The sequence below is a fragment of the Tamandua tetradactyla genome, chromosome 2, assembly GCF_023851605.1.
Source record: "Tamandua tetradactyla isolate mTamTet1 chromosome 2, mTamTet1.pri, whole genome shotgun sequence".
Classification (NCBI taxonomy): Eukaryota; Metazoa; Chordata; class Mammalia; order Pilosa; family Myrmecophagidae; genus Tamandua; species Tamandua tetradactyla.
In genome coordinates, this window is record NC_135328.1 from 181,571,947 (window position 1) to 181,597,664 (window position 25,718).

Here is a 25,718-nt window from a genome sequence, read left to right on the forward strand (position 1 = left end):
TGGAACAGCAGCCAAAAGAAAGCTGGGATGGTTATACTAATATCAGACACAATAGACTTTAAAACAAACTAATACTGTAGAGTTAAATAGAGAAAATGATAAAAAGGTCAATCCACCAGGAAGGTATAGCAAGTATAAACTACCTGCATCTAAAATTGAGCACCAAAATACATTGTGGAGATATGAAGCTGTATGTATGCCAGAAAAACATGTTCTTAAATTTAATCCATTCCTGTGGGTGTAGGACCATTGTAAGTAGTACCTTTTGATGAGGCTACTTCAGTTAAGGTGTGACCCACTTCATTCAGTATAAATCTAATTCTTCTTATTTGAACCTTTTATAAATGAAATTGAGAGAGAGAGAGAGAGAAAAGTATGGAAAAAAGAAGCTGAAAGCAATGAAACCCAGAAGAAAAGGGAGATACAAAGGAGATAGGGATCAACAGCAGCCAGTTTCAGGAAGAAAGCATCACCTTGAAGATGCCTTGATTTGGACATTTTTCCAGCCTCTAACCATAACTGAATAAATTCCCACTGTTCAAGACAAACCATTTCATTGCATCTGCTTTGAGCAACCTAGGAAACTGAAATGTACATGAAGCAAAAATGCTAGAAATGAAGGGAGAATAATAGCATTTGGAGATTTCAAAACATCAACTTTAACAATGGATAGAAAAACTAGGAAGTGGAGCAACAAGGAAATAGAAGACTTGAACACCACCATAAAAATCCTAATAGACATTTACAGGAAACTTTACCCAACAACAGCAGAGAATACATTCTTCATAAGTGCATATGGAACATTCTCCAGGATTTATAGGCTAGACTATAAAGCAAACCTCAACAAATGTACAAAGGTAGAAATAATACAAATTATGTTCTCTGACAACAATGGAATAAAATTAGAAAACAATAAAATACTTGAATATTCACAAATAAGAGGAAATCAAGCAATACTCTCCTAAATAACCAATGCATCAAAGAGGAAATTAAAAGGGAAATAAGAAAATACTTTGAAATTTTCCCACCCAAGGAGGTTTATGAGCAGGAAGCTAATTTAGCAGTGACTTCCAGAAAAGCACACTGCCCATGATAGCCTCTGGCCTCACTCAGAAATCCAAACCTAGATGCTGGCAGGCTATGGGGCCTCCTTGCCTCTTTGATAGTAACAATAGCAATTATAAAGTATGCCAACTTCCTAGGAATGCAAGGTTTGTTTAAAACAAGGAGTCAATTAATATAATACACCATTATCAATAGAATACAGGAAAAAACACATGATTATCTTAATGGATGCAAAATTCAGTCCTTCTACATGATTAAAACTTTCAACAAACTACAAACAGAAAACAACTTCTTTAATCTGATAAAGGACATCTATGAAAAACTCACAGCTAATATCATACTTAAAGTTATTCTTTCCCCCTAAAATTAGGGACAACACAAGGATGTCCATTCTCACTACTATTACCCAACTTTGCATTACAGTCTCTACCCAAGGCAATTACATAGGAAATGAAATAAAAGTCATCCAAGAAGAGGAAAAATTATCTCAATTTGAAGATACAATCTTGTATAAAAAAGTCCCAAGGGGTCCCCTAAAAACTATTAGAACTAGTGAATGTGTTCATGAAAGTTACAAGATACAGCAACAATACACAAAAAGCAATAGTATCAACAATCCAAATGAAATGAAAAGTATTTGCATTTAAATAGTATCAAATAGAATAAAATGCTTAGGAATAAATTTAACAAAAGAAAACCAAAATGCATACAACTTTGTTGAAAGAAATTAAAGAAGACCTAGGTAAATGAAAAGACATCCCATGCTCATGGACAGAAGACTTAATTCATTAAAGAAAGTAGTATTCCCCATAATGATCTACAGATTCACCACACTCCCTATCTATTCTGAGCTGGGGGGTTGTACAAATTGACAACATGACCCTAAAATTCATATGGAATTGAAGGGACTTAGAAGAGTCAAAACAATCTTGAAAAAGAAGAAAGTTGGAGGACTCACAGATACTGATTTCAAAACTTACTACAAAGTTCTAGCAATCAAGCAGTGTCATACTGGCATAAGGACAAACATGTAAATCAATAGAATAGAATGGAAAGTCCAAAAATAGACCCTCACAGTTGTCGTCAATTGATTTTTGACAAGGGTGCCAAGACAATTCAACAGGGAAAGAAAAGCCTTTTCAACAAATGGTGCAGAGGTAACTGGATATCTACTTGAAAAAAAATGAATTTAGAACCCTACCTCATGTCATATATGAAAATTAACTCAAAATGGATCAAAGACCTAAAGATGAAATCTAAGACTATAAAACTCTTATTAGAAAATATTAAGGGTAAATCTTTGTATTGGTTTGTTAAGCTTCCAGAATGTGATATACCAGAAGTGGAAGTTTTTAAAAAGAGGATTTATTAGGTTGCATGTTTACAGTTCTAAGGTTCTAAAAAATATCCAAATTAAAGCCTCCAGGGAAAGATACTTTAATTCAAAGAAGGCAGATGGGTCTGGGAACAGCCCTGTCAGCTGGGAAATCACATGGCTGGCATCTGCCCATCCCTTGCTCCTGGACTCCATTGCTTTCAGCCTCTGTTCCTGTGCGGTTTCTCACTTTGCTTCTCTGAGACTGACTTTCTCTTGGATTTGGTAGTTAGGTTCAGTTGTCAAATTGGCCAGGTGATGATGCACCGTTGTTTTGTTTCTGTGGAGTTAAATCATCAGTATATGAAATTCATCTATGAATAACATTTGCAATCAGCTAAGGGGAGTGCCTTCCACAATGTGTGAGGTTTAATTAAATTATCTGGAGGCTTAAAAGAGAGAGGTCAGAACAGAGCTTAGCAGCTCAGCATACCTTATTTCAGCACCCATAGATGCAGAAAGGAATCACCCTGGAGAAACCCTTTGGAAACCCGAAGCCAGGAGAGAAGTTCAGCAGACATCACTGTGCACCTTCTCAGGTAACAGAGAACCTCAGATGAAGCCTAGCCTTTCCTCTGAAAAATTATAAATTTTTAACAAAATAAATCACCTTATTAAAAGTCCATCCATCTCCAGTGTGTTGCATTATGGCAGCTTTAGCAAACTAAAAAGGGTTTCCTTGGCTCTCTCCAGGTTCTGGCTTGCTTAACATCACATGGAAAGGTACACGGCAATGTCTGCTGGGCTCCAAGCATCTCCAAACATCCATGTCTCTGATCTCTGTTCTCCAAATGTCTACCTCTGCTCTCTCTGTCAACTCTCTCCAAAATGTTTCTTCTTTTAAAGCACCCAGTAAACTAATCAAGACCATACAGAATGGGTAGAGTCACATCTCCATCTAATCATAAGGTCACACTCAAATTGGGGCTGCCACAACTCCACGAAGATAATCTAATCAAAACTTTCCACCTACGAGATTGAATCAGGATTAAAATGTGGCTATTCTGGGGTACATAATAGCTTCAAACTGGCACATTCCACCCTCTGGCCCCCAAAAGACATGTTTTTCACATATCCAAAATACATTCACCGTATCACAATATCCCAAGAGCCTTAAACTGTATTAGTAACAATACAAATACCATACACAGTTAAAAGCACTACAAAATCTCATGAAAGTCAGTTACAAGATGGTCTTTTCTAAGACAAAAAAAATTCTCCTTTGGCTCTGGACTAGTGAAACTCAGAACAAGTTATCTGCTGCAAATATACAAAGGAGGGACAGTCATAGGATACATATTTCCATTGCCATAGGGATAAACTGAAAGGTAAACAGGCATCATTGGACCCAAACAATTCCAAAAACCTGCAGGGCAAACCCCATTGGGTCTCAAAGTCTAAGAATCATTTATTCTTGGTGCTTTAGAAAGCGACAGTTTCATATTTTCCAAGGGCTTACACAGTGGCCTTTTTCTCTCTCCAAATGCTGAGGTGAATTACAATACTGGGATTCACTGAGGGGGACCAACTTTTTTTTCAGCTCCACCCTCTCCATTCATAAGGACAGCATTCAAGATCTCTGCTATCTCTCGGGCACATGCTCAACCCATCCAGAATAATAGGGTGGCAGCCAGAATCCATCCAATTCCCAGATTATGTGCTCCACCCACTCTGAAGTCTGAGGTGACACAAGTCTTCCTGAGCAACCAAGCAGAAGGCCAGCCCTCTGCTTCTGAGGCAAACTCACCTTCACCATGCATGTAGATGGGTCTGCTCTCCTGGCTGAGATTTCTTGGTTCTAGACCTTTAGCTTCCATGTTTCTGCCTCTGAAGCCATTTTTCCTTTTCCGCCCATTTCAGTCTAGACTAATATCTGTTCATACAGAGCTCACCAAAAATTGTCAATTTTCCATGTACTATGCAAGGATCAAAGCCATCAGACAATAGGACTTTCCACAAATCCTTTCTAGATAACTCCATCTCCAACCTTCACTTGTCCTGTAATAGCTGACTGCTTCTATGTTTGGTTAAATCCTCATGTGGGGTCTCACTTTCTAGAAGCCCAGAACTTTCCAGAACACCAGTTTCTGTTTTCCTTGTGTGCAAGAGTTCAGTTCTCAACTTACCTCTTTCCTTGTGCATTTTACTGTAAGCTGCAAGGAGCAGCCAGACTGCATTTTCCACATTTAGTTTGGAAATTTCTTCTGTTAAATATGCAAGTTCATCATTCTCCGATTCTGCCTTCCATCCACAAGGAATGCCTTCTTTCCAGTTTGCAACAACATGTTTATCATTTCTGATAAGAGATTCATATTTATAATATATACAGAACTCTTATAACTTGATAATAGAGACAAATAACCCAATGAAAAATAGACAAAGAATATGAACAGAGATATTTCTCCAAGGAAGATATACAAATGGCCAATAAGCACATGAAAAGTGCTCAACATTATCAGCCATGAGAGAAATACAAATTAAAACCACAATGAGATACTACTGCACACCCATTAGGATAGCTATAATCAAAAAGATAGATAACAGGTGTTGGTAATGAGAACCCTCGTACATTGCTGGTTGACATGTAAAACCATGTAACTTCTTTGGAAAAGAAGGTTCTTAATAAATTAAACAGAAAGTTGTCACATGGCCCAACTATTTCACTCCTAAGTATAAATCCAAGAGGAATAAAAGTGTGTTCAGAGGAAATCTTGTACACAAATATTCACAGCATTATGCATAATAGTTAAAAAGTGGAAAACATCCAAATACACAACAACTTATGAAAGGATAAATAAAATGTGGTATATCCATGCAGAGGACTATCATTCAGCCATAAAAAGAATAAAAGTACTGATACATGACACAACATAATAAAGTACCTTGAAAACATTAGGCTAAGCATAAGAATCCAGTCACAAAAGATCACGTATTTTTTTATACACTTATATGAAATGTTCAGAGTAGAAAAATCTTTAGAGATAGAAGTAGATAGTAGTTTCATGGGTCTGTGGAAAGGGGGCTTGGGGCATGACAGCTAAAGGACATAGGTTTCCTTTTAGGGTGATGAAATGTCTTAAACTTGATTATGGTAATGGTCAAACAGCTTTGTGAATTGTTAGGTCAGGGGAACAGGGAAAGGCACTGCAACTGGAACTGTGGAGGCTGTGTCGCCCCTCCCAACATGGCTTTTGGAACCGTCCCTTCTGGACACATGACTTCCAGAGAACTGCCCCTTCTGGACACATGACTTCCAGAGAACCGCCCCCTCTGGACGTCACCTGACTCCCTTGCTTAAAAACCGCCCATGCCATCACCCAGGCGCTGACTCACCTCCCTCCACCTTGGGTTTGGTGAGCTCAGACTGGGAGTGCAGAAATAAACCTGCCAGCTTTAAATTTCCCAATCTACCTTCCTTCTTTCTCACCCTTTCGCCTCCTAAACCTTTCATCTTTGTGCCAGAAACCCGGGAGAGGAGCACAGGTGCCACCTGCCTGGCCAAAGGCTCCCGGGCTTCCTCTCTCCTCCTTCCTCCACAAAGAGAGCAACAAGGGATCCTTCAGCCTGCCACTACATCCACCACAGATTGGGTAAGTCCCTGCCCTCTTAGCACTGCTGCCGGGTCTCATGGTTTTGAGAGAGCCTGTCCGTTAATTATCCTCCGAAAATCATGAATTCACATCAGGTTCTCTTCTGAGGGCTGAGGTGAACGGGGACACCTGCAAGCCTCACTCCCTTTCCCAGGACTCACAAAGTTGTGGGGACACCCCGCTTTTCGTTTCCCTCCCAAATTCATGTCCAGGACCTGAAAGGGCCTCAAACCAAGGTGAGACGTCCCCTGGGGAGACAAGCTCCCACTCGTAAGAGTTCAGAGGACTCTCTCAGGGCGTTGGGACACCGACATCCCCTGGGCCAGTCCTTTGTACAAAGAGACCCATCAGAATGGGCAATAAATCCTCAAAAACCAAACCTTATACTCCTCTGGGTTGTCTTCTGACAAACCTATCCACAATAGATTTACTTCCAGACATCCGGCCAAAATGCTTCACTTACTTTTGTAAAAAGGCTTGGCCCCAGTATCAACTGGATAATGGTTCTCAGTGGCCTAAGGAGGGGACTTTCAATTTTAATATCCTTACAAATCTCTGCAATTTTTGCCAGAGGAACGACAAACAGGCTGAAATTCCTTATGTCCAGGCTTTCTTTCATCTGCGCTCCCACCCCTCCCTTTGTACCTCCTGCTCCACTGCCCAGGTTCTCCTAGATGGAGAAACCCCCAAATCCCCAATTCTAAACAAGCAGCCTGATGAAACTTCCTCCTTTTTCACCCCCCTTGATTCATCTCCCTTTAAACAACCAGGGCCTCCACGAGGTTCAGAGATACTATCCTCTCCTCCCCCGCTCTACCCTCCTCTCCCTCCGGCAACACTTCCTCCACCATCTTGTCCCTCACTTTCTCCTTACCCTCCAGCAGCAGCTCAGCCACCATCTTGTCCTTCTCTCCCCCCCCCCCACCACTCCAGTGGTATTCCCACCACCATCTTTTTGTTAAACTTTTTTTTATTAATTAAAAAAAATTAACAAACAAAACATTAAGATATCATTCCATTCTACATATACAATCAGTAATTCTTAATATCATCACATAGTTGCATATTCATCATTTCTTAGAACATTTGCATCAACTTAGAAAAAGAAATAAAAAGACAACAGAAAAAGAAATAAAACAATAATAGAGAAAAAAAAGATTATACATACCATACTCCTTAACCCTTGCTTTCATTTACCACTAGCATTTCAAACTAAATTTATTTTAACATTTGTTCCCCCTATTATTTATTTTTATTCCATATGTTCTACACTTCTGTTGATATAGTAGGTAAAAGGAGCATCAGACACAAGGTTTTCACATTCACAGAGTCTGTGAAAGCTATATCACTTGTTCAATCACCATCAAGAAACATGGCTACTGGAACACAGCTCTACATTTTCAGGCAGTTCCCTCAAGCCTCTCCAGTACATCTTGAACAACAAGGTGATATCTACTTAATGCATAAGAATAACCTCCAGGATAACCTCTCAACTCTGTTTGGAATCTCTCAGCCATTGACACTTAGGCTCATTTCACTCTTCCCCCTTTGGTCGAGAAGGTTCTCTCAATCCCTTGATGTTAATTCTCAGCTCATTCTAGGGTTGTTCTCAGTCCCTTGATGCTGAGTCTCAGCTAATTCCAGGATCTCTGTCCCATGTTTCCAGGAAGGTACACACCCCTGGGAGTCATGTCCCATGCAGAGAGGGGGAGGGTGGTAAGACTGCTCGTCATGTTGGCCGGAGAGGCCACATCTGAGCAACAAAAGACGCTCTCTTGGGGGTGACTCTTAGGTCTAAATTTTAAGTAGACTTGACCTATCCTTTATGGGGTTAAGTTTCATATGAACAAACCCCAAGACTGGGGGCTCAACCTATAGCTTTGGTTGTCCACACTGTTTGTGAGAATATCAAGAGTTCAACTTGGGGAAGTTGAATTTCTCCCCGCTCTCACCATCCCCGAAGGGGGCTTGCAAATACTTTTCCAGTCACTGATCAAATCACTCTGGGATTCATTGGGGCATCACTCTGGACAAACCAACAAAATCTCATGCCCTACCTGAGATTCCAAGTACTTATGAGGTTCAATCAAACTATCTACATGAGATATATGAGGAAATGCTCTAGTCAAAATCTAAATTTTGTAACAAATAAACATTGTTTGCTTTAGTCTCACACATAAGGTGACATTTTAAAGTATTAATTATCATCTATTTTCAGCACCCTGCAATAATGACATTCCTTTGTTCTTCCTCATGCAAAAACATTTTTAAAATTTGTACATTGTACATTTCACTATTATTATACACTCTAGGCATTCCTAGATTATACCATCTCAATCTTTAACATTTATCTTTCTTTCTAATTTCATTTATGTCCCCAGCCCTCCTCCCTCTGTCATTCTCACATGCAGCTTCATTCAGTGTTTTAACATAATTACATTACAGTTAGGTAGTATTGTATTGTCCCTTTCTGAGTTTTTGTTTCCAGTCCTGTTGCACAGTCTGTATCCCTTCAGCTCCAATTACCCACTATCTTACCCTATTTCAATCTCCTGACAGTCTCTGTTACCAATGACATATTCCAAGTTTATTCACTAATGTCAATTCATATCAGTGAGACCATACAGTATTTGTCCTTTAGTTTTTGGCTAGTCTCACTCAGCATAATGTTCTCAAGGTCCATCCATGTTGTTACATACTTCAAAAGTTTATTCTGTTTTAAAACTGCATAATATTCCATTGTATGTATATACCACAGTTTGTTTAGCCACTTGTCTGTTGATGGACATTTTGGCTGTTTATATCTCTTTGCAATTGTAAATAATGCTGCTACAAAAATTGGCATGTAAGTGTCCATTTGTGTCTTTGCCCTTCAGTCCTCTGAGTAGATACCTAGCAATGGTATTGCTGGGTCATATGGCAATTCTATATTCAGCTTTTTGTGAACCACCAAACTGCCTTCCACACTGGTTGCACAATTTGACATTTCCACCAGCAGTGAATAAGTGTGCCTCTTTCTCCGCATCCTCTCCAGCACTTGTCATTTTCTGTTTTGTTGATAATGGCCATTCTGGTGGGTGTGAGATGATATCTCATTGTGGTTTTGATTTGCATTTCTCTAATGGCCAGTGATGTTGAGTATCTCTTCATGTGCCTTTTGGCCATTTGTATTTCCTCTTCTGAGAAGTGTCTGTTCAAGTCTTTTTCCCATTTTGTAATTGGATTGGCTGTCTTTTTGTTGTTGAGTTGAACAATCTCTTTATAAATTCTGGATACTAGACCTTTATCTGATATGTAATTTCCAAATATTGTCTCCCATTATGTAGGCTGTCTTTTTACTTTCTTGATGAAATTCTTTATGCACAAAAGTGTTTAATTTTGAGGAGCTCCCATTTATTTATTTATTTCTTCAGTGCTCTTGCTTTAGGTGTAAGGTCCATAAAACTGCCTCCAATTATAAGTTTTATAAGATATCTCCCTACATTTTCCTCTAACTGTTTTATGGTCTTAGACCTAATGTTTAGATCTTTGATCCATTTTGAGTTAACTTTTGTATAGGGTGTGAGATACGGGTCCTCTTTCATTCTTTTGCATATGGATATCCAGTTCTCTAGGCACCATTTATTGAAGAGACTGTTCTGTCCCAAATGAGTTGGTTTGACTGCCTTATCAAAGATCAAATGTCCATAGATGAGAGGGTCTATATCTGAGCACTCTATTCAATTCCATTGGTCAATATATCTATCTTTATGCCAGTACCATGATGTTTTGACCACTGTGGCTTCATAATATGCCTTAAAGTCAGGCAGCGTGAGACCTCCAGCTTCGTTTGTTTCCTCAAGATATTTTTAGCAATTCGGGGCACCCTGCCCTTCCAGATAAATTTGCTTATTGGTTTTTCTATTTCTGAATGTAAGTTTTTGGGATTTTGATTGGTATTGCATTGAATCTGTAAATCAATTTAGGTAGGATTGACATCTTAACTATATTTAGTCTTCCAATCCATGAACATGGTATGCCCTTCCATCTATTTAGGTCTTCTGTGATTTCTTTTAACAGTTTCTTGTAGTTTTCTTTTATAAGTCTTTTTTCTCTTTAGTTAAATTTATTCCTAGGTATTTTATTCTTTTAGTTGCAATTGTAAATGGAATTCATTTCTTGATTCCCCCTCAGATTGTTCATTACTAGTGTATAGAAACACTGCAGATTTTTGAATGTTGATCTTGTAACCTGCCACTTTGCTGTACTCGTTTATTAGCTCTAGTAGTTTTGCCGTGGATTTTTCAGGGTTTTTGATGTATAGTATCATATCATCTGCAAACAGTGATAGTTTTACTTCTTCCTTTCCAATTTTGATGCCTTGTATTTCTTTTTCTTGTCTAATTGCTCTGGCTAGAACTTCCAACATGATATTGAATAACAGTGGTGATAGTGGACATCCTTGTCTTGTTCCTGATCTTAGGGGAAAGTTTTCAGTTTTTCCCCATTGAGGATGATATTAGCTGTGGGTTTTTCATATATTCCATTTCTCATTTTAAGGAAGTTCCCTTGTATGCCTTCCTTTGAAGTGTTTTCAACAGGAAAGGATGTTGAATCTTGTCAAATGCCTTCTCTGCATCAATTGAGATGATCATGTGATTTTTCTGCTTTGATTTGTTGATATGGTGTATTACATTAATTGATTTTCTTATGTTGAACAATCCTTGCATACCTGGGATGAATCCTACTTGGTCATGATGTATAATTCTTATAATGTGCTGCTGGATTCGATTTGCTAGAATTTTGTTGAGAATTTTTGCATCTATATTCATTAGAGAGATTGGCCTGTAGTTTTCTTTTTTTGTAATATCTTTGTCTGTTTTTGGTATGTGGGTGATGTTGGCCTCGTAGAATGAATTAGGTAGCTTTCCCTCCACTTCAATTTTTTTGAAGAGTTTGAGCAAGATCGGTACTAATTCTTTCTGGAATGTTTGGTAGAATTCACATGTGAAGCCGTCTGGTCCTGTACTTTTCTTTTTGGGAAGCTTTTTAATGACTGATTCAATTTCTTTACTTCTGATTGGTTTGTTGAGGTCATCTATTTCTTCTTGAGTCAAAGTTGGTTGTTCATGCCTTTCTAGGAACTTGTCCATTTCATCTACATTGTTGTATTTATTAGCATAAAGTTGTTCATACTATCCTGTTATTACCTCCTTTATTTCTGTGAGGTCAGTGGTTATGTCTCCTCTTCCATATCTGATCTTATTTATTTGCATCCTCTCTCTTCTTTTTGTCAAGCTTGCTAAGGGCCCATCAATCTTATTGATTTTCTCATAGAACCAACTTCTGGTTTTATTGATTTTCTCAATTGTCTTCATGTTCTCAATTTCATTTATTTCTGCTCTAATCTTTGTTATTTCTTTCCTTTTGCTTGCTTTGGGGTTAGTTTGCTGTTCTTTCTCCAGTTCTTCTAAGTGGACAGTTAATTCCTGAATTTTTGACCTTTCTTCTTTTCTGATATAGGCATTTTGGGCAATAAATTTCCCTCTTAGTACTGCCTTTGCTGCATCCCATAAGTTTTGATATGTTGTGTTTTCATTTTGATTCACCTCAAGATATGTACTGATTTCTCTTGTAATTTCTTCCTTGACCCACTGGTTGTTTAAGAGTGTATTGTTGAGCCTCCACATATTGTGAATTTTCTGGTGCTCTGCCTATTATTGATTTCCAACTTCATTCCTTTATGATCCGAGAAAGTGTTGTGTATGATTTCAATCTTTTTAAATTTGTTGAGACTTGCTTTGTGACCCAGCATATGGTCTATCTTTGAGAATGATCCATGAGCACTTGAGAAAAAGGTGTATCCTGCTGTTGTGGGATGTAATGTCCTATAAATGTCTGTTAAGTCTAGCTCATTTATTGTAATATTCAAATTCTCTGTTTCTTTATTGATCCTCTGTCTACATGTTCTGTCCATTGCTGAGAGTGTGGAATTGAAGTCTCCAAGTATTATGGTAGATGTGTCTATTTCCCTTTTCAGTGTTTGCCTCATGTATTTTGGGGCATTCTGGTTCGGTGCATAAATATTTATGATTGTTATGTCTTCTTGTTTAATTGTTCCTTTTATTAGTACATAGTATCCTTCTTTGTCTCTTTTAACTGTTTTACATTTGAAGTCTAATTTGTTGGATATTAGTATAGATACTCCTGCTCTTTTCTGGTTGTTGTTTGCATGAAATATCTTTTCCCAACCTTTCACTTTCAACCCATGTTTATCTTTGGGTCTAAGATGTGTTTCCTGTAGGCAGCATGTAGAAAGATCCTGTTTTTAAATCCATTCTGCCAGTCTATGTCTTTTGATTGGGGAGTCCAATCCATTAACACTTAGTGCTATTACTGTTTGAGTAGTAATTTCCTCTACCATTTTGCCTTTTGGATTTTATGTGTCATATCTAATTTTCCTTCTTTCTATACTCTTCTCCACACCTCTTTCTTCTGTCTTTTTGTATCTGTCTCTAGTGCTCCCTTAAGTATTTCTTGCAGAGCTGGTCTCTTGGTCACAAATTCTCTCAGTGACTTTTTGTCTGAAAATATTTTAATTTCTCCCTCATTTTTGAAGGACAATTTTTCTGGGTATAGAAGTCTTGGTTGGCAGTTTTTCTCTTTTCGTAATTTAAATATATCATCCCACTGTCTTCTTGCCTCCATGGTTTCTTCTGAGAAATCTACACATAGTCTTATTTGGTTTCCCTTGTAGGTGATGGATTGTTTTTCTCTTGCTGCTTTCAAGATTCTCTCTTTCTCTTTGACCTCTGACATTCTAACTAGTAAGTGTCTTGGAGAACGTCTATTTGGGTCTAATCTCTTTGGGGTGCGCTGCACTTCTTGGATCTGTAATTTTAGGTCTTTCATAAGAGTTGGGAAATTTTCAGTGATAATTTCTTCCATTAGTTTTTCTCCTCATTTTCCCTTCTCTTCTCCTTCTGGGACACCCACAACATGTATATTTGTGCACTTCTTATTGTCATTCAATTCCCTGAGTCCCTGCTCATATTTTTCCATTCTTTTCCCTATAGTTTCTGTTTCTTTTTGGGTTTCAGATGTTCCATCCTCCAGTTCACTAGTCCTAACCTCTATCTCTTGAAATCTTCCATTGTAGGTTTCCATTGCTTTTTTTTTCATCTCTTCTACTGTATCTTTCATTCCCATAAGTTCTGTGATTTGTTTTTTCAGACTTTCCATTTCTTCTTTTTGTTCATTCCTTGCCTTCTTCATGTCCTCCCTCAATTCATTGATTTGGTTTTTGATGAGGTTTTCCATTTCTGTTCGTGTATTCTGAATTAATTGTTTCAGCTCCTGTATCTCATTTGAACTATTGGTTTTTTCCTTTGACTGGGCCATATCTTCAATTTTCCTGGTGTGATTTGTTATTTTTTGCTGGTGTCTAGACATTTAATTACCTTAATTAGTTTATTCTGGAGATTGCTTTCACTTATCTTACCTAGGGTTTTCTTGCTAGATGAGTTTATTATCTATCTGTACTTTGACCTTCAGCTCAACTTTTTCTGGGCCTCTAGCTTAAGTTTTGTTTAACAGAGGGTAATTTTTCAGTCCTTGTTTTCATGTTTCTTGTCCTGCTTGTAAGGTGCCTTTTCCCTCTCCACCCTTCAGAGGGTCTACATAGGTATTACAGACTCCAGCCAGGTTTTCCCGGACTAAACTGGCCTCCTATCAGGGGGAAGGAATCACCTGCATCAGTTTTCCCTAAGGGTTGAAAGACTTTCCCGTGAAGTCTCTGGGATATGTTTTTCTTGTCCTGCCCAGTATGTGGTGCTTGTCTGCCTGTGGGTCCCACCAGCAAAAGATGTTGTGGCTCCTTTAACTTTGGAAGGCTCTCCCTGCTGGGGGCGTGGTGGAGACAGAGGAGAGATTGTAGGCTGGTTTTAATGGCTTCAAATTGCCAAGCCCTGGGGTCTGAATTCCTTGAGAGAGGGATTCCACCTAAGTTGGGCTTCACCCCTCCCCTGGGGAAGGCATAGGTAGAAGACAGCCCTGAAAGCAGTCTGTTTCTGCCTGTGCCTGGGGCAGTTGCAGCCCATGTAGTCCCACCGCTGAATCCAGAGTCAGCCAAGCCTCCATAGACACAGCCACGAAAACCTCTGTTTCATCCCCTTTCCTATTTTTCAGTTAGCCCAATTAGTGACCTCCACCTTGACCAGTTTCGCTTGAGCTGGGGGTCTATTTTTAGTAGTCAGAATTTGTTTATTAATGCCACAATTGGCATTTGGTTGAACTCAGTGCCTGCTACTGTTTGAGTGTCTTTCGTTTCCCTCTGGGAAGCTGCCTGTGGGGGAGGGGTGCCGGGCGCCAGCCACCGTGGCTTGGGGAACTCACAGTTCCAGAGACTCGCAGCCAGTCCAGCTGGTCCAGACTGGGATATGCTGTGTGTCCGGTCACTATTGTGACTCTGGATGCTGTTCTGTACTGTTTCTGGTTATTTAGTAGTTGTTCTGGAGAATGAACTAAAACACGCACATTGCTAAGCCGCCATCTTGGCCCCTCCTATCCCCGCCGCCATCTTATCCTTATCTTCCCCCTTCTGGACTAGCAGCTATCCAGCCGCCATCTTAACCTTCCCTTCCTCCTCCTACTCTAGCAGCTCTCCCCCTACCACCATGCCCACACCTCCCGCTTTGGCTCTTCCGCTGCCACCTAGTTCCTCGCTACCCTCACCTGTAAGCTCCCATATCCACTCAAAAGGTACTTTACTTTGTCCCCTCCAGGAAGTTGCAGGACCTGAAGGGTTAATTCGAGTACACACTCCCTTCTCCCTGGCCAATCTCTCACACATTGAGAAACAGTTGGGCTCCTTCTCTAATGACCCAACTACCTATACTAAAGAATTCCAATATCTGGCTAACTCCTACGACATTACCTGGCATAATATCCATGCAATCTGCTCTTCTTCCTTAACTACAGATGAAATGGACCACATTTTCAATGCAGCCAGGGCTCATGCTAACCAGGTGCATATAACCGACCACACCATGCCAGTGGGGGCCGAGCCAGTACCAGATCAAGAGCCAGGGTGGGACTATCAGATTGACACCCCAGAGGGGAGAAACAGATGAATTAGGTGAGACAAAATGCTTACATGCCTCATAGCTGGCATGCAGAAAGCTTTCCATAGAGTCATAAACTTCCATAAGCTGAGGGAGATTACTCAATGTCCTGAAGAAAATCCTGCCACTTTTCTAAACTGGCTCACAGAAGCCCTCTCCCAATATACCTGCCCTAGACCCTGACTTGGAGCTGGTAAAACTGTTTTAGTCACACATTTTATATTCCAGTCAGCCCCAGACATTAGGTGCAAGCTTAGAAAAATCAAGGACGGTCCTCAGGCCCCTATTTGTGACCTGGTAAACACAGCCTTTAAAATTTTTAATACTCGTGATGAGTTGGAGAGGGCGGAAAAAGAATCCCGGGACCACCGAAGGACGAATTTACAAACCCAATCCCTGATTGCGGCCCTGCAGCCCACTTCAACTGACAAGATACTGGCTACGACTAATCTTCCACCAGGAAAGTGCTTCAAATGTGGCTTCGATGGACACTGGTCCCTCCAGTGCCCCAGTCTTCGACCACCCAAGGGAACATGCCCTCTCTACAGGAAAAAGGAACATTGGAAAAGTGACTGCCCCTTGGCCCTTGGCCATGGAGGGGCCATCCTTCCAACCCCTGGCCCACTGCTGGCAGTCCTGGGCCTGGCCACCGACGACTGACGACGCCTGGCCTCAGTGACCCCAACCACCCTCATTGAGCCCACGGTAACAATCAAGGTAGCAGGCAAGTCCACCTCCTTTTTAGTGGACATGGGGGCTACCTTCTCCATCCTCCCCTCCTACTCAGGTCAACTCCTTCCTTCCCAGGTCATGGTTATAGGCATAGATGGCCATCCTTTGCGCCCCTTAACTACTGGACCACTTACATGTTTAATAGAAGGGTACCCCATTGCACACTCTTTCTTGGTGATGCCTTCTTGCCCCAGCCCACTAATGGGGCGGGATGTTCTCACCAAGTTGGGGGTCTCACTTCACTGGATACAAAAATCCAAAACAAATTTACTACTACCCTTATGTGTGGTCTCCGCCTCCACTCAGGGTTCCACCCTTCCCACTCCTCCCCTACCACCTCACTTAGTAAACCCAGAAGTATGGAATACCTCAACTACCCTAATAGTTTCCCATCATAAACCAGTTCTTATCCGACTAAAAGATCCATCCTCATTCCAGTCTAGGCCACAATTTCCTATCTCTGTAACCCATCAGAAAGGACTCCAGCCCATCATTAACTGACTCAAGGGAAAGGGACTCCTAATACCCATTAACTCACTTTATAACACCCCCATCTTGCCTGTCAAGAAACCTGACAGTTCTTACCATTTAGTCCAAGACCTCTGACTAATCAATGAGGCTGTCATCCCCATCCACCCAGTAGTTCCCAATCCATGTACTCTTCTCTCACACATACCTCCTCACACTACTCATTATTCTGTCCTGTACCTTAAAGATGCCTTCTTCATGATCCCTCTGGACCCTGCCTATGCCCTCATTAATACTACTCTTACCCAGGTATCTGTCGACATTTCGCGAGCTGAGCAGAGCCTCTCCAGCCACCTTGCCCAAACCTCTGCCTCACCAGCCTCTCTTACATGGCTCCAAATTCTCCAACAAACCTTACTTTTCCTCAACCAAACACAAATACTCCCTAAAGTAACATGCTGTTTCCTCTGTGCATCATTAAATAAGCCACTATTGGCAGCTGTCCCTATAAATCTAACCCAAATATGTAATCATAGCCCTGACTCTTGCCATACCACTCTAAAGAACACCCCCTTATGGGAACCAGAGACTGAAAACCTTCCCTACCCCCTTAAAACCTGCTACCTCACACACACAACTGCAAATCAGACACAACTTCATAACAGATGCCAAGCAAACGTCACTATCCACAGCATCACCCATGCCCCCAAAGGACAATATTTCTGGTGTAATGGAACTCTTACCAAGTGCCTTAACTCCACTGCCCCAGGACCATGTTTCCTGGTAACTACTGTTCCTCAATTAACCCTCTATGGGGAGTCTGAACTAACTTGGCTACTACCCTCTCCCCACTCCAACAGTGCTGCCTTTCTTCCCCTGGTAGGCATCAGCCTAACTGCCTCAGTTGCAGCTGCAGCCACAATGGGAGGGGCACTGGGACACAATATTCTAAGTTCTCAAAACTTTGAGACTCGACTACAGGTAGCCCTGGAATCAACATCAGAATACCTCTCCTCTCTACAATGACAACTTACCTCACTAGCCCAGGTAACTCTTCGAAATCGACGGGCCTTAGACCTGCTAACAGCAGAAAAAGGAGGAACATGCATATTCCTCCAAGAAGAATGTTGCTATTACGTCAACAAGTCAGGTCTGGTGGAACAAAACATTCAAACCTTACACAAACTAAAAGAGGACCTCTACCACAGAAAACAAGGAACCAACTCTGCCTTAGACTGGTTTTCTTCCCCCCTGGTGACATGGCTCCTCCTGCTACTAGGACCAGTTATCCTAATCTGTCTCTTTTTTCTCCTAGCTCCCTGTCTCCTCAACTTCCTTCAGGGATGCATAAAGGAACTGTCATGGGTAGCAGCCAACCAAATGCTCCTGCTTCATACCACCACCTACCCTCCTCACCAGATTCCTGTAGCTAACCTTCTCCCTCCCCTGACCATGACAACCCCAGCCTATCACCCCACATTGCCCCAGTACAGCAGGAAGTAGCCAGAAGAACCTTGACACACTATTATCACAAAAAGGCTGGAATGTTAGGTCAGGGGAACGGGGAAGGGCACTGCAACTGGAGCTACAGAGGCTGTGTCACCCCTCCCAACATGGCTTCTGGAACCACCCCTTCCGGACACCTGACTTCCGGAACTGATGAACCACCCTTCTGACCACCTGACTTCTGGAGAACCACCCCTTCGAACCACCTGACTTCTGGAGAATTGCCCCTTCCAGACATCACCTGACCCCCCTTGCTTAAAAACCGCCCACGCCATCACCCAGGCACTGACTCACCTCCCTCCATCTTGGGTTCAGCGAGCTCAGCCCAGGAGCGCAGAAATAAACCCACCCACTTTAAATTTCCCGGTCTACCATCCTTCTTTCTCACCCTTTCACCTCCTAAACCTTTCATGAATAAACTAAAAATCATTGAATTATACACTTCAAATGGGTGAATTGTATGGCATATGAATTATATCTCAATAAAGCATAAATAATCAGCAGAAAAAAGAGAGTTCCCAGCTTGTGTCTAAATCCCAGTCGTTTGCACAGTAATTCTCTATGTGTTATTTCATTTGGTCCTCCCAACAACCCTCTTTCAGAGGAATTACCTCTACTTTACAGACATCACAGCTAGTGTGTAACCCTAACTCCAAAAGAAGAGAAGGAAATTTACCAAGTACAAGGTGCTATGCCAAGTTCTTCACAAGCATCATTTCAGTTAACCCGTGAAACAACCTGTGAAGAATTATTTATGGAGAGGTATAAGCCCTATACCCTAAGGTACACAGCTAAGCCTTGACATGGCAGGATTAAAACCCAGTTCTGTTGGATTCCAGTGCTAATGCCTTTTTCCCTGTGTGCACCCTTGGTTCACAGGGAGCTGGGTCCTGTGCCCTGGCTCCTGAGTGAGCCTGTTTTCTCTCACTACTGCTCTCCTCCTCAGCCCCCTGTTGCTACTTGGTGCATGCTTTCTGCCCACTCCTCTCACTCACCTGCTTGTCCCCATTCCCACTGCACACAAAGAACAAAGAGCTGAACTTTAAACCATGGGCAGTTGGCACCATTCCTGAGTGGAAGTAATTTCAGTGCGAAAGAAGTCCACTTGTACCCAAGAAAGTCCTGGGAGCTCAAGAAATGGAAGAGACACTCCTTACTGCAAATGGGCAGACCACAGACCTCTGCCTTGCATGCTTGAGGAGCCCCCTGAGGAAGGCAGAGAGAGAGAGGGATAATGCTCTTACAGGTTTCCTGGTCAGAATTCCCACCTTGGACAGATTTACAGAGCAGAGGAAAACTCCAGAATGGGACAAGGACATTCTCTGATGGGAGCAGTCAGGTGCTTGGAACTCCACTGTGAACCCAGACACTGGACTTCTAAACCAACCCAGATTCCCAGTCCTAACCTTAATCCCTCTTGGGAGGTTCACAGCAGGTTTAAAAAGAGGATGGCCCACACCAGGCTTCAACTACCCCTCCTTTCCATCAGCAATTAAGTGCTATGGAGTAAGCTGGAAGAAGGAGATTTCCCTAGAAATGAAGACAGTTAGATGGAAGCCAGGAATGCAGAAGATGAAGCCAAGGATGAGATCCAGTCATCTTGGATATCTGCCTGCCAGCCCATACCTCGAGGGTAGGGCTTCTCTGCCTGGGTCTGCCCATGTGGCCCTGGACAGACTGGCTGGATGAGGATCAATTACTTATAGGGTGGAGCTGGCTCCTGAAAAAGAGAGGGACAGCTGCCCAGGGTTCAGCATGAGCTGCAGAGCCATGGCCAAGATGTAGGGTAAGTAAGTTGAGTCTCTCCACTGGGTCTGAAAGAGAATAGTCTGAAGAAGGAGGTGCTGAAACACTGAAACAGGGAGAGAAATTAGATCATGAGGTGGAGTGGGACAAGGGGTTTGAGAGTGGACCGAGGATGATTCTAGGAATTGGGTCATTCACGAGGAAGGAGAATGGGGACTGAGACAGGGGATAGAAGGTCTTTCAAGGGGTAGAGATGGGTCAAGGTATTAAAAGTGAGTTAAAAGAATGGAGATGGGTCTGGACAATGAGCCCAGAAGTTGAGTCCATTCATGGGGAAGGAGGAAGGGGACTGAATCAAGAACAGTGATAACTCAAGAAGATTGAAAAATTTGTCAGAAATTGTAAATGGATTAGGAAAGTTGAAGTAGATCTGGAGGAAGGAAATGAGGCTGATGGTTACTCCTATCTTCTCTTTCCTGAGGCAGATCTGGAGGAAGGAAATGAGGCTGATGGTTACTCCTATCTTCTCTTTCCTGAGGCATCTCCCCTGCAAGAGGCTCTCATGGCACTGGGAATGGCCATTGGGAAACACTGGGTCTCCTGCCTCCCCTCAGTAGGTGGCCCCTGAATATCTCTTTATGTTTTTGAGTCTCAATTGTCCCACCTGTACAAAAACTACACTAAGAGGGTTCTCAACTGCCAAAAATCTAGGGCTAGTAGAAGGGGATACAACGTGTCATATTTCCTAGCTGTTCCCCTTTACATCAGGCAACACTGAAGAGCGCACATAGCCTCTCCTTTCAAACTCCAAGGTGGATTTCTCTGTACATCAAGGCTGTTAATTGTAGGGAAGAAAATCAAGCCATTCAGAACTTGTTGCATGCTATATAATAACCATTTGGGCAATGATTTCCAATTGTGGTTGTACCTTAGAATTATCTGGAGACCTTTGAAAACAAATACTGAGGCCAGAGAACAGCAACAAGACTGCCAGGATCCCTTGGGTCATTAGTGATCTCACCCAGGAACTGACCCTCCTGCCCCAGAGGATGATGCCTTCAAACACTCTTGCTTCCACACACATACACACATTATTATACATATATACATGTTCTCATAAATGCACCAATTCCCAGAGACTAGACACCCTCAAACCCTCCCACCTAGTCTCACCCTCAAAATACATATGCAGAATCAAACACAAGAACACAAGCACTCATATGCTCTCCAAAACTCATGCAAAAATATACTTTCCATTACCCTCACCCTTCCAAACCCAAGACAACACACACCCAGTTTCACAACCCATCTGGCCTTCCTGTTTACACACATTTACTCAAGTGCTCACACTGTTCCACAAGCACATGCCTTTATACAATTACAGACAGTGCCCAATCATACAGGCCAAACTCACCATGACAAAAACTTAAATCATGATCAGTCTCACAGAACATGCACATATGTACACAAAATTCCAGCCCCTTACACACTCACAGACATGCTTATACACATTCTTACAATCAGAAGCACGCAGTTTTATAGTCAAATTACAAACCTTTACACACTCATGAACTCACAATTGCATGCACACACATGAACTAGTCATTCCATATTCACAATCACACAACACAAGTTCACAAAATATATTCATTCCCCACACCATACAATCACCCATTCACCTACAGACCCACAGTCACAAGTACACATATTTGCAACCACATATTCACAGAAGACACTGTCCTCACCTTACGGCCCCTGATTCATCCACACAGCTATGGGTACCACGGTAGAGTGGGACTCAAAGCCTGGACCCCAGAAAGGCATCCCGCATTCCTTTCTCTTTCCTCAGGAATCCTAACTTTGGGGCTCTTGCTGGCCACTCCGAGCTGCCTTGGTTACTTTGAAGACCTGGCCAAGTGCTTTCAGGATCTTGATTATGAGTCTACAATCGTCACGGCCCAGGGTGTCCTCCATACCACACCCCTATCCAAGCGTGTGGTGGTGGTGGGAGTGGACATGTCAGGCCTGACAGCAGCCAAGACGCTGCAGGATGCTGGCCATCAGGTGAGGAGGACATGGAGGAGCCTCAATCTTTTGCCTTCCAGTTTACTTCCTTTAATACAAAAGGGAAAGGCTAGGATTTCAGCCAAATCTTGGGCAATTGCCCATCAGCCACTGGATCTGTTATCCCTTAATTCTCATTCATCAAAAATCTGGGTTCACCCATGAAACTTGACCTTAACTGTGACCTGTGTTCCAGTGGAAACAAAAATGGAGACTGTTATGTTGACCAAGGATATGTGTAGACATTTCTCAAAAAAAGATATGCAAATGGATGATAAGCAAATGAAAAGATGTTCAATGTCATCAGCCAGGAGAGAAATGCAAATCAAAACCACAATGAGATACCTCTTCACACCACTAGGATATCTCTCTCACCTCCCACAATGGAGACCTTCATTTACATTACAGCAGGGCCCTTCTAGAGAAGTAAATCCCAGCTTGGTTATTCCTAATGCTAGGAATTCCAGGCTGAAGTATGGGGGTGGGGGATCTAGAGGGAGGGGAGTAAAGGATGTGAAACAAAGAGAGCATGTTTCTGGCTTAACTCCTTAGCTATACTGAGGAGAACTGCCCCCTCTCCACTCCCTGTCCCTGATTACAAAACAAAACTCTACCAAAAACAAAACCCAACTAAACCACTCCAAACTAAGAGTTTTTAGATATTGCCTCAAACTTCCTTAAGAATGGAAATGGAACTTCAAATAGTGGCTGGCACAAAAGGCCTCTATCTCTTGAATCCTATAAACTGGGATTCCCTGAGGGCATTTATTCAGTGGTGAGTGAACTCTCCATCCTCTATCACCCTCAGGACTAAAAAGGAAGGGAAAGAACTAATACTGCAGTAAGGGGAAGCAAGACTAGAATTGAAGAAGCACTTAATCTGAGCTCCTTGGACACATTAAGTGACTGGTTTTCCTAGGAATGGGTTCTTTGGTGAGGCCTGAAAGAATGGGGTTTTGTTAGAACAAGGGTCATGTAATGTCTGTGTCTGTTCCAGGTTGGTCCATACCTATGTCAAGAAATTCAGCCTGAAGCTGAACAAGTTCATCTGATATGATGGCAACATCTGGCACCTCATCAATGAAAAACGCTACTGCACCTGGGAAGTCAAAGCCAATCCAGGGATCCTGAACTACCCTGTAAACTCTACAGAGAAGAGCAATAGTGCTGTGAACCTCTTCCATCAGTCTATCTCCAAGGTACCTCCTGCCTCACCCTTCCCAAGTTGGGGAGAGTAAAGGGTTTGGCTTAAAATCAGGTTAGTGGATAAACCCAGGTCACCAGACTCCAATCCAGTGCTCTTGGGACTGGTCAGCCTTCCTTCTAACAACCCCCACCCACCCAAGAATGTTTCCACCACACCACAGTGCCCATCCTCCACACTTCTCCAGGTCCAAAGGCCCATTGCTTGATCAGTGGCAGTGAAGGAAAAGAAACCACTAGATAACCTGATGCTTGGTCATGAATCAGTCCTCTTGGGTTACAGTGAAAGTCTTAACCTTAAATTCTAGGCTTCGAAAAGTCTTTAAATGAAGCTGGGGATACGTGGGGAAAGTGGAACATTTCAAAGCTCTTGGAACCACCAATGCAGTGGCCCTTTCACTATCCATCTCCTTTCTCCCACTCTCTTCAAAGGAACAGAGAACACTCCTGCCTCTGGCTCTGTACCTCTAATCTAAGACTCCTTTCCCTTTTCCCCTTCTACAGTTTAAACAAAGTCTAAAAAAGTTCAACCTTAGCCACTTGATGTCCTTTTATATCTTATATACCGGGCCTTATATACTGGCCCTGACTTGGCACTTCTACCTATGGTGACCTCTCCCCACAGGCTTACCTACTAAAGGAAGGGATGCTGAGCCAAGGAGCAGTAGAGATGATCGAAGATGTGATGAATGAGTATGCTGGATGCTATAAGTCCCTCCTGGAGTCCCTGCGGACTGGTATCATTTTCTCCAAAAGTGATGAGTAAGGGTGATCTGAGGCCAGACTAAAGTCTGTCCCAAGCCCCCTCCTTCAACTCTCAGAGCAGGGTAAGGTAACTGATTTATTGAGTATTTACTATGTGCAGGTACATTTCCAAGAATTATTACATTTAACCTTCAAGGCCACCTATAAGGTAGATTCTATTATTCAGAGCCATTTCACAGATGAAGATGCTGAGGCTCAGAGAAGCTATGTAACTTACCCAAATACACTCACTTAAGCCAGGGCTGAATCCAAATCCAGGTCTGTCCAACTCACCTGGGAAGTAGAATTGTCTGGTAGTTGAAGACATCGATATGAAGCTGGACTGCATAGGTGATTTTGGGTAAGACACTTTGGCTCTCTGTGTATCATCTTTCTAAACTGTAAAATTAGACACTAATTCCTACCTCAAGGGATTAATTAAGGTGAGATATATTAAATATCCAGCACAGGATGCAAGAAGTAAGTTTTCAACCTTCTCAGACTGGCCACACTGCTAACAACTCAGCATGTTAACCTAGCATGTGTCCCAGACTCACTTTCTCCTATTTACCTTCTGCAGCTTTTCTGAAACAACAGGTGGCTTTGACCAGCTCGCCAACACCCTCAGCACCAGCCTGAAGACTGGAACCATTATTTCGGAGTCTAAAGTGGTGATGGTAGTGAGGGATTGGCCTGAGGTCCGGGTTTACTACCGAGTGAGTGGACCCAATTCAGAGCTGCACACCATCACCGCCGACTTTATCATTGTCTCAGCCTCAGCCAAGGCCACTCACCTTATCACCTTTAAGCCACCCCTCTCCCCAGACAAGGTGGACACTCTCCGCTCTGTGCATAATACCAGTGCTAACAAGGTGGTTCTGCCTGTGAGGAAACCTTCTGGGAGTGGGGTGGCATCTGGGTGGAGCCTCTATCACTGACATGCCCTCTCACTACATCTACTACCCCAGCCACAGGCTCCCCAGTGGCAAGTGTGTCCTGATGGCCTCTTACACAGTGGATGATAATTCTATCTTCTTCCTGTCCATGAGGCATGACCAGGTGGTAGACATCATCTTAGATGACTTGGCAGCTGTGCACCAGATAGCCAAGGTGGAGCTACAGTGCAGGTGTCCCTCCTCTGTGGTCAAGAACTGGTCTCTGGATCCCTTCACCATGGATGCTTTTGCTGAACTCACACCATACCAATTTGCAGACTATTCACAAAAGCTTTTCCAAGCAGAGGGTTGTATCCACTTTGCTGGGGAGCATACTTCCCTGCCCCATGGCTAGATGGATACCGCCATCAAATCTGGCCTCCAGGCTGCCAAGAACATCCAGGCTGCTGTAGACAAGGAGGCCATGGAAGAATAGGAGCCTTTACAGAAGACCTTCACCAATGTAGAGGAGTATTTTTTTCTTATCCTGAGAAAAATCTCTCAGGTTATCTGATAAGGAGATGGGAAAAGGAAGCAGAGACCTAAGAGAGAGGTCACCATTAGCCCCTGGCTCACAAGGAGGAACCAAAATATTGCTAGACAAGGAAACTAACTGGCAAGAATACAAGGGACATCACCTCTTCTCTACCCTCTCTCCTGTGACAGCCATGTGCAGGAAGGAATCACGAGAGTCAGGGCAGATGGCAGGATAAGGTAAATATCAATGATGGAGAATGCTAGGATCAACTGTTAGCTGGAGAAAATTTTCTCCTGCTGCATAATGATAACAAGCAAAGAAGTTTCAAGAAAACCCCAATCTCTGTCATGTGAAATTAGAAGTTCCTACAGGAACAGAGAAATTCAAAAACCACAGTAACTTTAAACCACAGATTGACAGCAGAGCCCATAAGGCATGCAAGCCCTATTGTTGTCAACCTGAGCCAAGGGCCCCCACAAAGTATGACTTTTTTGTGTTTGTGTGACTTATTTTCAATTCCAAATTCTTGGACACTAAGGGCCATTCCTGAGTGTTTGGGTTTAATTAGGCAAAAAGAAAGAATAAGTAAACCATGTTCAACTTGAACTCTGGGTAGACGGAAGAGATAAATATTATTTCCCACTTTTTTTCAGTCTACAGTTGAGGGTTCTTGGTTTTCTAGAAAGTTCTTCTGATCCATAGATTATTCCC

The 25,718-nt window shown here is 42.3% G+C and overlaps 1 protein-coding gene and 1 pseudogene across 1 annotated transcript; both read left to right on the top strand.

Annotated features, from left to right (window-relative positions):
• The window catches only part of LOC143658121 (nucleoporin SEH1-like), a 36,732-nt pseudogene extending 20,941 nt beyond the window's left edge, over positions 1-15,791 (top strand).
• Positions 15,792-17,353: 1,562 nt separating this feature from the next.
• LOC143658137 (L-amino-acid oxidase-like) lies at positions 17,354-24,965 on the top strand. The gene is given in 8 exon segments (XM_077130428.1): positions 17,354-17,378; positions 21,433-21,711; positions 22,593-22,881; positions 23,328-23,364; positions 23,476-23,612; positions 24,175-24,473; positions 24,476-24,508; positions 24,511-24,965. Coding segments are annotated over 8 exon segments (1,554 nt in total).
• Positions 24,966-25,718: the final 753 nt, after the last annotated feature.